Raw genomic sequence first — 14,152 nt, 5'->3', positions numbered from 1 at the left:
TCACAATATTTGTTGAATGTACAAAAAAATACAAGTTGCATGAAAATACTATTTCAAGTATACAAAGAAACAAATCATGAAAAAGAAGATGAATAGATAAATTGCTGTAAAGTATTACCTGACAAGTAGACAGAAAAACACCCAACATTTCGGCTGGAGAGCCTTTCCTTGACAAAGGTTGGGTGTTGGGTGTTTTTTCTGTCTACTTGTCATTTTTCATTAATTGCTTTTTTATGTATTTGAAATAGTATTTTCATGCAACTTGTATTTTTTTTTGTACATTTAACAAATGTTGTGAGAGAGTTGTGCCAACAGTAATAGGCATACATATTATTTTGATTGTTATTTAAGCTAAATAAAATTTATAATTTTTATTGTATTTGGTGTGTAGGTATTTCTTTATTTTATTTTATTACCTATGTACCACTAGGGAGGGGTGGTTCCTAATAACCTTTGCACCCATCACTTTATATACAGGCGGTACATATATATTTTACCCCTACTAACTTGTATCTCACTCCATTCATTCCCAGATCATGTCATAATATGTATTCCTGCACTGCATTATTTAACAATGTGACTACGTCCACAACGCAGCAGTCCTATGGTTGGTTTTTACCTCTTCTTGTCGATGTAGGCTAGCTCTCGGAGTCTTGCCCATCATAATGAGAGCTGTGCTCCACAGCACACAGAATTTGATACATATTGAGATTTAAAATCATTGCATAATAAGGATTGACCTGTCATCTAATTAGCATGGTGTTTGGCCCAACTCTTGTCAAGACGGTTTTCATGATGCCTTAAAATGAGTGAAAAAGGGGGCCACTTATAATCACTTGTAAAGTGACAAAGAAAAAAAATGATTAAATGTGACCTCTCAAAAACAAGCCAACTATTTGGTGAAATGGAGGAAGAAAATGATGGAGGGAAAGTGATGGGGTCGAGCAAGGATTTCAAAGTGAGAAGCCACAAAAACAGTGATGCATACAAACTAGTTGTATTGGGATAAATCTGTCTGTCTCTGACACTGACAGGTAATGTTTTATTTTAAGAGCTTTAAAGTGAGCCTAGCTCCCCTTTTAACTTCTTGTGCCACTGCAATCTTTCAGAGCATTAAAAAGAAGACACTTTTTAAGACCTTGACAATACATTTTAAACTAAAGCAAAAATTCTCAAAGACTGCAACCAGGAAAACCCATAACCCAATGTGAGCTATAAGCCCAGACCATGTGATACTGATTGTACACATCTGGTTACCCTTACATCACATGAGCAATATATCAAGCTGGCACGAGGAACATGCAAGATTTAAACATACACCCAACATGACGCTTCCACGTTTCCTAAAAGATTAATGGAACTCTGTGGCCATGATTCTGCCTGTTATATAAACCACTTGCATACCAAAAGTGGTTCAAGCGGTAAAATGAAACCAGGCAGCCTTCAGCTATCTTTTTCACTGCACGGTAGGGATCGGTAGCATTCTACAATCATCTCGGATTCCCATAACAAGTCACATACAGGCATTGTTGTTTTGTACCACACTCTCCTTCCATCTTCTCCAGTCTCCTGTTATCTGTGGTCATGGTCACCCTGTGATCCGCTAACAAATACTGCTTAGATATCCATTGATCTGTTTCTGTCACTTTGCAGCTCATATTGCAAATAGTTCCAGACAAAACATATTGTACAACCTTGAGAGAATTTTAAAATAAGTGTGACCCACCCCTCCATGTTTGGCCCAAAAATCCCCAACTCCCATTGAGCCCGTTGTCTATTTTATGGCTATCCCCGTTCTATAAATGAATGAAACAGAACAAATGAAGGTTGTTTTTTTTGTTTGTTTTTTTACAAAGTGGAATAAACTATACACCCATTATATTTTTGGTTTAGATTAGAATACTAAGCTCTGCCCCCATTACATAAAAAATACAAGTGCAATTTAATATTAAAATATTAATTATACTACACACTTCCCTTCCCTTGATGTAATACTCATTTTGAAGGTAGTTTCTTAAACGAAAAAAATATATATTGTCCACCTTAATGTTTGCCATGACAAAAAAGTTCCACCACAATAAAAATAACTCTGTCAATCGCTTTTGTGCAGACCCCATTACTGCTTTTCTGCTCATGCAGTCCAAGATCATTTCTTCTTGAAGCAGATCCCTTTCCATAATAATGAGGTTGGTAATTGTACCCATGGACAGACAAGTTCTACTTTCCTCGCAGTGGAATATTCCTGGGCTGTGTAGACACACGATGAAACTCATTGTGGATTTGAATATGCTTCGGGGGAGGGGGGCGTTACAATCTTTCAGGGGAATTCAAAATCTTTGATGCTGATACCAAAATTATTAAAGTTGGAGAAAATGTTGGTGTTTTGCCAATTCAATCCATTTGCTTTTCTTAAGATAAAATAAGAGCTTCTCTCTCTCAGCAGCACAAAAGCAGCAGAAAAAGACAATTATTTTTTTTTATCTCAGGTGACGTTGAAAATCCCAATAAAGGACATAGAACAGTGACACGCGGTCTGGACATTTTTTATGCCTAATGGCCTCTTGAAATGTTCTTGGAGTAAATTTCTCTAATCTTTAGAATACTCCTCTTTCTGTACTTTCAAGCATCAGGGAACATAAAGACTTAAAAATGAGTCTTTAATAGGGGTTTGGCTTGTACCACGTGCCGATATAAAATAACAGGGAAAACTGAGAAAGAAAGACAGGAAAAACAAATGAACCATGAAGAAAAATCAAACTAATTGTAAGGCCGTAGAAATCTGGATACTTTAGATCGAAGAAGTTTAATGAAAGATCTTGGAAACATTTCTTTTGATTCCTGCGCCGTGTACTTGAAATAGTTCTGAGGATGTGCCAACACGTCAAAAAGAGCTTTTATCAGCTTTTTATCCTGCAAATAAGAAATTATAGTACATTTTAGGGTTTTGGACACATAATCTGGCCAATAGTGACTCATTAGATTCATCTAGAAATATAGGAATGTCTGATCTACCACAGTAGTGATGTGTGTGATGGTTTAGCTGCTTCAGAACATCTTACATAACACTACTGCCTGTCACACTGTCACACTTGGAAATGCTGCTCCGTAGTATTTGTGCAGTTTGTTTTCCCTGCACTGGATGGCACACACCTTCTAGCGCACTGGAAATCAGTCACTAATCAAAATGATGAGGTTTAGAGTAATAAAGAAAGCATGAGTTATTAATGCCTGCAGGATCAGGAAATGAACCGGAGACCAAAGGCTTGGGTTCACTTAGTGTACACTTAGAACACGATTCCAAGGACTTACTTTTAATATCTCTTGGTGGTTTTCTGATGCGTAAAGTCTCCCGTCACGAACAATGTCTTCAATTAATTGCTGATAATCCTCTGAAAAATAAAAAGCAGATGAAGTATGCATTGTATTGCTCAAATAATATTGAAATTACCAACATATAACACAACCCCGTACAATGGGGCTTTAACCCGACTTTTTACTTCCTGCAGGTAAAGGCAAAAAAATTAAATTAAAAAAATTATAATGTAACAGGTAAAAACAAAGCTGTCAGTTGTATATGCCTCTATAGCTGCATCTCATTTAATGGTTTCACCTCTGCACGGCCTTTACACAGTGGTCGAAGATCTAAGTACTAAAAATTCAAATTATGGTAGAACATAAACCCATCCATTAACACCCAAAAAAAATCATAGCCTTTGATAAATTGATGAAAAAAAGAGAAAGAAAGAACAAAAGAAAGAAAGAGAAAGAAAGAAAGAGAGTGAGTGCTTGGATATGGTATTATATACGTTACAGAAGTACAGTTACCATTTCATTCCAAAAGACTTTCCATTTGAGAATAATTTGTAATTCTTTGAATACATTGAAACAAACATATTTAAAAAAAAAAAGCAAAAATATATATTATCTACTCAATTACAAATATAAACATTTATATATTTAAAAAGTAGAAAAAAAAAATCACAAAATCATGCAAAAAATATTTCTTAAATTGAACGATGTCATCTATTACAGGGAACGAAAATCAGAGGGAAGGAATGTATGGGACTGGCAGAGTGAAGGAATGTATGGGACTGGCAGAGTGAAGGAATGTATGGGACTTGCAGAGGGAAGGAATGTATGGGACTGGCAGAGGGAAGGAATGGATGGGACTGGCAGAGGGAAGGAATGGATGGGACTGGCAGAGGGAAGGAATGGATGGGACTGGCAGAGGGAAGGAATGGATGGGACTGGCAGAGGGAAGGAATGTATGGGACTGGCAGAGGGAAGGAATGTATGGGACTTGCAGAGGGAAGGAATGTATGGGACTGGCAGAGGGAAGGAATGGATGGGACTGGCAGAGATAAGTAATGAATGGGACTGTCAGAGGGAAGGAATGGATGGGACTGGCAGAGGGAAGGAATGGATGGGACTGGCAGAGGGAAGGAATGTATGGGACTGGCAGAGAGAAGGAATGGATGGGACTGGCAGAGGGAAGGAATGGATGGGACTGGCAGAGGGAAGGAATGGATGGGACTGTCAGAGGGAAGGAATGGATGGGACTGTCAGAGGGAAGGAATGGATGGGACTGGCAGAGAGAAGGAATGGATGGGACTGGCAGAGGGAAGGAATGGATGGGACTGGCAGAGGGAAGGAATGGATGGGACTGTCAGAGGGAAGGAATGGATGGGACTGGCAGAGGGAAGGAATGTATGGGGCTGGCAGAGGGAAGGAATGGATGGGACTGGCAGAGGGAAGGAATGGATGGGACTGGCAGAGGGAAGGAATGGATGGGACTGGCAGAGGGAAGGAATGGATGGGACTGGCAGAGGGAAGGAATGGATGGGACTGTCAGAGGGAAGGAATGGATGGGACTGGCAGAGGGAAGGAATGGTTGGGACTGGCAGAGGGAAGGAATGGTTGGGACTGGCAGAGGGAAGGAATGGATGGGACTGGCAGAGGGAAGGAATGGATGGGACTGGCAGAGGGAAGGAATGGTTGAGACTGGCAGAGGGAAGGAATGGTTGGGTCTGGCAGAGGGAAGGAATGGTTGGGACTGGCAGAGGGAAGGAATGGTTGGGACTGGCAGAGGGAAGGAATGGTTGGGACTGGCAGAGGGAAGGAATGGTTGGGACTGGCAGAGGGAAGGAATGGATGGGACTGGCAGAGGGAAGGAATGGATGGGACTGGCAGAGGGAAGGAATGGTTGGGACTGGCAGAGGGAAGGAATGGATGGGACTGGCAGAGTGGACGATTTTCTTACTTTATTTTAATACAGTCAACAGCCATGGAATAGATAACTAATCTATTAATATTTTTTTTCTTCTGGTTGAAAACCTGTATTTGTTTAATTGTAGCTCAAATAGGATTCACAGGCCCAAGAGGTTGAGAAAGAAAAATTTTAAAAAGTGTTTTCCTGATTAGAAATGCTTTATCTTACCATCGTATGTAACGTAAGGCACCTGAAATCCTTTACCACTATTCCCCTCGTTTGACTTAAACTGGATCCAGAGTTTGCGCGATCTGGCTGTGAATGCTATTGGTCGTTCATAAGTCTGACATGTTTCGTACGTGGTGATAGATGTTGGGGAGGCTGCAAATAAAAATACAATGCAATCACATTCACAATGGTTTAAAACTGTATCACTTTTAGCTTTTTCTCCCAGCTGTCATGGGTAGAGGGGAGCAATTGACTTTATGTCACTAGGTAAAAATGCACCACAGGGGGCCAATCTTGTTCTATAACAGAAAATTGCTGTGGGGAACTTATTATGTTTATCTACTGGGAGTATAACCTGAAGAAACGTATTGCAGTCCAATAACAAGTACATTATAATTATTAGTAAGTTAAGCTCCAAATCAGTTTCAGACAGTTGATCAGTGGAGGGCTAAGTCCAAACTGAAAACATGAACATTTTCTGGGATGAATGGAAAGAGTCATCTCATCTTTCTCATCACTTCTGGTAAAGAGGAATATTATTAGATCCTCAGATTAAAGAAACATAATCTAATATTCTTACATTGGATTGGCAAATTCCCAGTGTCTCACACTACATGGGCAGATTCCCAGTGTCTCACACTACATGGGCAGATTCCCAATGTCTCACACTACATGGGCAGATTCCCAGTGTCTCACACTACATGGGCAGATTCCCAGTATCTCATACTACATGGGCAGTTTCCCAGTATCTCATACTACATGGGCAGATTCCCAGTGTCTCATACTGCATGGGTAGGTTCCCAGGGTGTCACATTACATGGGTAGGTTCCCAGGGTGTCACACTACATGGGTAGATTCACAGGGTGTCACACTACATGGGTAGATTCCCAGGGTGTCACACTACATGGGTAGGTTCCCAGGGTGTCACATTACATGGGTAGATTCCCAGGGTGTCACACTACATGGGTAGATTCCCAGGGTGTCACACTACATGGGTAGATTCCCAGGGTGTCACACTACATGGGTAGATTCCCAGGGTGTCACACTACATGGGTAGGTTCCCAGGGTGTCACATTACATGGGCAGATTCCCAGTGTCTCACACTACATGGGCAGATTCCCAGTGTCTCACACTACATGGGTAGGTTCCCAGGGTGTCACATTACATGGGCAGATTCCCAGTGTCTCACACTACATGGGCAGATTCCCAGTGTCTCACACTACACGGGCAGATTCCCAGTATCTCATACTACATGGGCAGTTTCCCAGTGTCTCATACTACATGGGCAGATTCCCAGTGTCTCATACTGCATGGGTAGGTTCCCAGGGTGTCACATTACATGGGTAGGTTCCCAGGGTGTCACATTACATGGGCAGATTCCCAGTGTCTCACACTACATGGGCAGATTCACAGTGTCTCACACTACACGGGCAGATTCCCAGTATCTCATACTACATGGGCAGTTTCCCAGTGTCTCATACTACATGGGCAGATTCCCAGTGTCTCATACTGCATGGGTAGGTTCCCAGGGTGTCACATTACATGGGTAGGTTCCCAGGGTGTCACATTACATGGGTAGATTCCCAGGGTGTCACACTACATGGGTAGACTCCCAGGGTGTCACACTACATGGGTAGATTCCCAGGGTGTCACACTACATGGGTAGATTCCCAGGGTGTCACATTACATGGGTAGGTTCCCAGGGTGTCACATTACATGGGTAGATAGGTCACATAGGTGTTGCCCTCGTAGCTAGGGTATTATACATAGCGCTATTATTATTATTATTGAGTATGGTTAAGTCAACATAAGAAAAATTATAACTATAAACTGGTTGGTGTATTGGAATATGAGACCCTGGTAGGGCCCATATCTGGGTGTCCATCCCGGCCTCAGCCGGTATCAGCTGCGGCTCTGGGGGTGAATGGCACCACCCTGGTAACGTCCCATGAGCTGCGTGGTCCGCTTCCTGGGCCCGTGGTTGAGGTAAGGCTCAATTTCTGGAAGAACGCCTCACAGTCGTCTGCAGAGGTGAGTGGGTAGGTGTGACCCTCTTTGGTGGCTTGGAGAGTGCGTGAGGGGCCCCATTTATATGTGATGCCCGCTGATCGTAGGGTTTGGGTGACTTTGTGAAAGGATTTTCTTCATAGTAAAGTTAATCTGCACAAGTCCTGGAGGAATAGGAGTTGCATGTCTTCAAGTCCATAAGGTGTTTTATTCTTCACTGCTTCTTGGACCGCCGCTCTATCTCGGTTCACTACGAAGCGCACTAGCACATCGCGAGTAGCTCCAGCCGGCGTCTTGTTGGATTTAGCTAGTCGAAAATCGCCATCTAGTTGTATGCTTTTCGCAGAGTGTTGTGGCATCAGAGAAGCGAAGAGGCGCCTTAAAAAGTGCGGCATCTTGTGGTCGTCAACTGTTTCGGCGATACCTCTTATTTTGAGGTTGTTGCGCCGTCGGGTGTCTTCCAGAGTGTCCATTTTGATTTGTAATGCTCTGTGAGCTGCTTGGAGGCCCTGAATTTGCTCCTTGTCCGTTTCCTGTAGGTGGGCCACTGTGGAGAAGTGTTTTCAGTCTCCCCTACGCGGGCTGTGACCACAGCGATGTCTTCTCGGATAATATCGAGGTCAGCATTGAAGAAGGCACTATGTTATTCATGAGGGCCTGTATTTCCCTTTTTTATGGCTGGGGCTGATATGTCCTCAGCCCAAGGTGTGGGCACATAACCCTCTGCATGGAGGATTTTGTCAGGGGCATCCATGACTTCCTCCTTGGAGGAGGTGTAGGGAGAGTCGGGTGGCGCCGCCATTTTAGGTTTAGGCCTCTGTTGCCAGAGGTCGCCTATGTTGCCGGACCCCTCCCCGGTCAGCGTTTTCAACTTCTTCGTTTTCTTCCCCATGTCGGCTTTTGGTGTTGGGCTTGATGTCTGCCGAGATCGGGTAGATAAGCACCTTGCGTTTTAGGTCTGTGGGATATATCACAGGAGCTCTGCTCCCTTCGGTGTCCTGGCCAACATTTTACTATTTTAAGAACAAAACTAAAAATATTTGAATAGGGAGAGAAACTCATGGGAAAAAAAAATATGGTGCCCAGAATGCTCCTTTAAGTATGGATTAACTCGGCTCCTTTCTACATACCGCTTTTGCGCATCACTAACACGTCTCCGCACTCATCTTCAATGGGGAGGAATATTTCTGGCACCACAATGAGTATCCTTCGCTTTGTGGGGGCATTAATGTTCCAGACACAGTCCACATGTGCTGGGTAATCTCCTGGGTAGTTGGGAGATTCAATGTATCCTGTGTAGTCTCCTAATTCCCCTCCGCAATGCTGATCTGCAAACAACAAACAAATATGCAGGCACACACGAAATAACATATATGAGATCACTTATGATTGAATAATGGAATATATGCTTTACATGATTTTCTCATGGTGGTGGTTACAAATGATCTAGTCAACTACCCAAACATACATAAAAATAAAATGTTTGTGTTTTTGCCAGAATCTACCAATAAATATGTGCCAGTTTAGACTACAAACCTGCAATATGACAGTTCTTAATTATTAACTAATATTAGAAACACTGCAACCTCGTAACACATTCTGACTGCAATGTAAGGGTTATATTATTGGTGTAAATCATTTCGAAGAAGAACACATTCTGTCACCTTCCTTATCAGTAAGCACAGAGTTGGCGCCCCTGGGAATCCGAGCAGGGCCGGACTGGCCCACCGGGATACCGGGAAATTTCCCGGTGGGCCGCGGCACCTGGGGGCTGCAGAGGTATGTGCCACCGGGTGGCCGGTCCGGTGGCACACTCAGAGGGGGCCGGCCGCTTTCCACGCTGGTGCCGCCGGGCCGGGTGGCAGCCTCGCCGGTCCGGCGGCACTTCTAATGCTGAGGACGGAAGGAGGAGGAGGAGGAGGGAGGAGCATGTCTCTGTACCATGCTCCCTCGCGGTTCCTGTGCTGTGAATTGTGGGAACCGCGAGGGAGCATGGTACAGAGACATGCTCCTCCCTCCTCCTCCTCCTCCTTCCGTCCTCAGCATTAGAAGTGCCCGGCGGCACCAGCGTGGAAAGCGGCCGGCCCCCTCTGACTCCTCTCAGGTAAATGGAGGAGAGGAGGGGATGGGGGATAATATAGAGACAAAAGGGGGGGGGGGATAATATAGAGACAAAAGGGGGGGGGATAATATAGAGACAAAAGGGGGGGGATAATATAGAGACAAAAGGGGGGGATAATATAGAGACAAAAGGGGGGGGATAATATAGAGACAAAAGGGGGGATAATATAGAGACAAAAAAGGGGGGAATATAGAGACACAAAAGGGGGGGATAATATAGAGACAAAAGGGGGGGATAATATAGAGACAAAAAAGGGGGGAATATAGAGACACAAAAGGGGGGGATAATATAGAGACAAAAGGGGGGGATAATATAGAGACAAAAAAGGGGGGATAATATAAAGACAAAACAGGGGGGATAATATAGAGACAAAAAAGGGGGGAATATAGAGACACAAAAGGGGGGGATAATATAGAGACAAAAAAGGGGGGATAATATTGAGACAAAAAAGGGGGGATAATATAAAGACAAAACAGGGGGGATAATATAGAGACAAAAAAGGGGGGGGGATAATATAGAGACAAAAAAGGGGGGGGGGATAATATAGAGACAAAAGGGGGGGATAATATAGAGACAAAAAAGGGGGTATAATATAGAGACAAAAAAGGGGGGCATAATATAGACACACAAAAGGGGGGATAATATAGAGACACAAAAGTGGGGACTATAGAGACACAAAAGGGGGGATAATATAGAGACACAAAAGGGGGGATAATATAGAGACACAAAAGGGGGGGAATATAGAGACACAAAAGGGGGGGGAATATAGAGACAAAAAAGGGGGGGATAATGAGACACAAGGGGGGGGATAATATAGAGACAAAAAAGGGGGGGATAATATAGAGACAGAAAAGGGGGGATAATATAGAGACACAAAAGGGGGGGATAATATAGAGACACAAAAGGGGGGGAATATAGAGACAAAAAAGGGGGGGAAATATAGAGACAAAAAAGGGGGGATAATATAGAGACACAAAAGGGGGGATATAGAGACACAAAAGGGGGGGGAATATAGAGACACAAGGGGGGAATATAGAGACACAAGGGGAGGGGGGAAATTAAACAGAGATAGGGAAGAAAGAGACAGTGGGAGAATAGAGAGAGACAGAGGGGGAGGGAGAGTGAGACACAAGGGGAGAAAGAGGGGGATAGAGAGATGGTAGAGAGAGACAGGGAAAAGGAGGGAAAAGAGACAGAGGGGAAGAGAGATACACAAGGGGAGGGGGAGAAAGAGGCAGAGGGGGAAGAGAGTGACTGGGAAGGAGAGGGGTGACATGGACACAGAGGAGCAGTGAGGGGGAGAAAGAAATATATATATATATATGACTGGTGGATCCAGGGGGGGCAACGGGCAATTGCCCTTTCCCCCCCAGATGCTCTCCCCTGCTGGCCAATGCAAGGCTGGCACTGTCCAAGCACCATGTGCCTTCACGAACCGGAGGGGAGATCAGAGATATCCCTCCCTGTTCTGGAGGCACCATGCAGGCAGCCAGCAGGGGAGGGAGGAAGAGAGGACCCGGGAGCTCAGCCTGCAGCTCCTCCGGGTCCTTCTTGCGCGAGTACAGAACGTTGCCGCGGTTACAGTGGTAACGCTCCAGCTCTCGCGAGAGTTAACTCTAGCGCTGGAGCTACGGGCTAGAGTTCACTCTCACCACTGCGACCTCTAGCCCCATACACACACCCAGACCCCCCCACACACACAGCCCCACACACCAAACCTTTCACACAAACTGCACCCCTCACACATTGCACCACTGCTCCTATACCCTACTACAGCCCCATATCCCAGCAGACCCCAGGTAAGTTGTCAAACTGTTCTTAAACGGTTTGACTACTTACTCTGGGAGCGGGTCCCGGCACTCCTGGCACCATAACCACTACACAGAGCAGTAGTGGTTATTGTGCATGGATTATTTCTTTAAATCTATAAGTGCCCCTCCCAATGTCAGGCTCTGGATCCGCCACTGGTGTGTGTGTGTGTGTGTATATATATCATGTATATTTATGTGTGTATTAGTTATATATATATAATTATGCCTATTATATTTACACATGTATTAATGTACATATATATATATATCCGTAATACACAGAGAAATGTCATTGATATGTACAATATGTAATAAGCAGATATTGGCCCAGTCTTGTTGCTAGGTACATACTCCAGCACAATAACATATTTAAAGTGAAGAGTGCACCCACAGGACCTCAAAATAAACAAGATAACGTAATTTTTTACAGTTGTGCCCTACATACATTCACCATTTCAGTCCCATTACCAAGCTTTCCTTAATATGTCATGGTAGTTGGACTGAAACATTGGTTATATGCAAAGACACGTCTGCTTAAAAAAGCCTATATGTGCTTTTTTCACGTTGGAGTAATAATTTTTAATCTTAAATGATCTTTTCTAACGCTGTATCTGCACGCTATGCTGGCGCGACGCATTATGGGGCTGGTAAATATTTTTTTCCAGGGCTGCTTTTAGTTCCCAGTCCGGCCCTGAATCCGAGAAGCCACCATAGCAGACTATGGATATGAGTACTTACTCTTGCAATGTGTAACGTTAGTGGAGCCATCAAAGTCTGTACTGGTGTTTCCTGGACATGTTACACAGTAATTCTGTCCAAACTCAGGCTGGTATGTTCCAGTAGGACATCGGATGCATCTGTGAGTGCTGGAATTGTAGTAATGTCCTGGGGAGCAGTGAACTGCAAGACAATGAAACATTAGCAGAGGACTCGGGCAGGGAACATTCCCAATGGATCAGGAGCAAATATATAGGGATTAATGGGAGAGACTATGAGAGTATAGCCAGGTGGAAGTTGGATGCGTATTTGAAAGTGCATGACATGTAAAGTCTGTCACATACAAATGTGTCCCTTATAATGTAACTCTTTATTCCACGTAGTACATGTTTCACGAGAATTGTGGGATATTCGATGCAGAATTCCCGGTTCACATGCTATTCGCTTGCATACCTTTTGTCTCACAGTCCTGGAAGGAGATAGCACCTTCATATTTTGTCACAAGTCCCCCTCCACAAGGGAAGCAAAGAGTCCGTCCAGGTTCAGGTTGGTAGGTGCCCAGCGAGCAAGACCTGCATGGTTTGAATCCATCCGAAGAGAAGTGGCCAGGAGGACACTTACCTAAAATAGTAACAAAAAGGGAAGAGACATGAAAACAATACTGCTATAAAATGCTTATATCAGAATATATATTATAGGAAACTTTTTGGAGTGGTAATAACTTTACAAATTTGCTATTACAAATCTATATTAAAATTGTAATGTTTTTCAGATTACTTCACAGTGCCATTGAACATCATACTATTATTTTCCCCCTTCTATATAATATTGGTGTAGTGCCCACTCAGAAATATCTATTCAAATTACCCAGTACAAACAGCAAAGTACTAGTGTACAGCACACACTAAATGGTTTGCAATTACCATAGAGGCCAAATGTGACCATGTGGGGGATTTCATGCTGTCAAAGCAGCTAGTATAACAGCCCAGGATCATGGGATACAGATTCAGATTGTTTGCCAGCTTCAATACGGAATGTGAACAACTAACCAATCAGCTTGTGAACAACACGGTTACTTTGTAACTGATCTCAGTAGACTCCTGAAGACCGCACTGAGTTATTTTAAAATCTACTGAGCGATCCCCAGTCCAGAAAAATGTTAGAATTCTGCAGCAATGTGTTACATTCTTTTTCAGTACACAGCGTGATAAATCAGAGTCGATACCCAGTGACATTGCTGGTATAGACAATCCCCGATCTATTTCTAGGCTATTATAAGGGTACCATGCTTACCTCCACACTCGGATACATTTTGTGCTCCCACACTGCCCAAGCCTTCATTGCTAGGGCAAGGCTCACACATTAGCTGTCCATTTTTGTCCTGGTAAGTACCAGGTGAGCAAGGGACGCACTGATTGTATTCTCCGCTGAAATAGGTGCCGGTCGGACATGTGACTGTAAAAAAAGATACCTGTAAGAATTAGTGTGAATCTTATATGCACAGATCAACCCAAAGATTAAAGGGGCAACAACGCAGATGGAAAACACATCCGCTAAATGGTTTAATGTAATAATGCCAAAAGAGCAAAAAAAAATATTATATATAAACTGTCTCTTTACACTGCTAGTACAGCGTGTATACTCTGTGCACAGCTCCGAAAGAAGAGTTCTACAAACACTATATAGAAACGCAACTATAGTTACTGCACTGTATTTTTACTTGGATTTTATCATTGTATTTTCGATTCTCCACAATTTACAGATTAGTAAATAAAATGCTTTAAGCACAAAGAATATTCTGATATTTCTCTAATGGTAAAGTATATACCAGACATGTAAAGTACTAAAAAATAAATAAAATTCTAGTTGTTACTGGCAAAGCTCTGCACAAGTATACCCCAAACCACACAACATCTCTAATTAGCAATTACTGTATCTCACAAAAGTGAGTATACCCCTCACATTTTTGTAAATATTTTATTATATCTTTTCATATGACAAAACTAAAGAAATGACACTCTGCTACAATGTAAAGTAGTAAGTGTACATCCTGTATAA

General features: G+C 43.1%; 1 protein-coding gene across 5 annotated transcripts in view; it reads right to left on the bottom strand.

Moving 5' to 3' along the window:
- Nucleotides 1–2,640: 2,640 nt before the first annotated feature.
- The window catches only part of SCUBE1 (signal peptide, CUB domain and EGF like domain containing 1), a 269,114-nt gene continuing 257,602 nt past the window's right edge, over nt 2,641–14,152 (bottom strand). For all 5 annotated transcript variants that reach the window (XM_063446713.1, XM_063446711.1, XM_063446714.1 and 2 more), the window contains 7 exons: nt 13,388–13,549; nt 12,548–12,715; nt 12,116–12,277; nt 8,575–8,772; nt 5,438–5,590; nt 3,310–3,389; nt 2,641–2,910 (listed from right to left, as the gene is read on the bottom strand). In XM_063446713.1, coding sequence (XP_063302783.1) covers nt 2,758–2,910; nt 3,310–3,389; nt 5,438–5,590; nt 8,575–8,772; nt 12,116–12,277; nt 12,548–12,715; nt 13,388–13,549 — 1,076 coding nt within the window. In that variant the 3' untranslated portion in view covers nt 2,641–2,757. The remainder of the gene's footprint in view (nt 2,911–3,309; nt 3,390–5,437; nt 5,591–8,574; nt 8,773–12,115; nt 12,278–12,547; nt 12,716–13,387; nt 13,550–14,152) is intronic.

This window comes from Pelobates fuscus, chromosome 3, assembly GCF_036172605.1.
Source record: "Pelobates fuscus isolate aPelFus1 chromosome 3, aPelFus1.pri, whole genome shotgun sequence".
Classification (NCBI taxonomy): domain Eukaryota; kingdom Metazoa; phylum Chordata; class Amphibia; order Anura; family Pelobatidae; genus Pelobates; species Pelobates fuscus.
The sequence above is the reverse complement of the archived record's forward strand: the minus strand, read 5'-3'. Positions and strand labels throughout refer to the sequence as shown.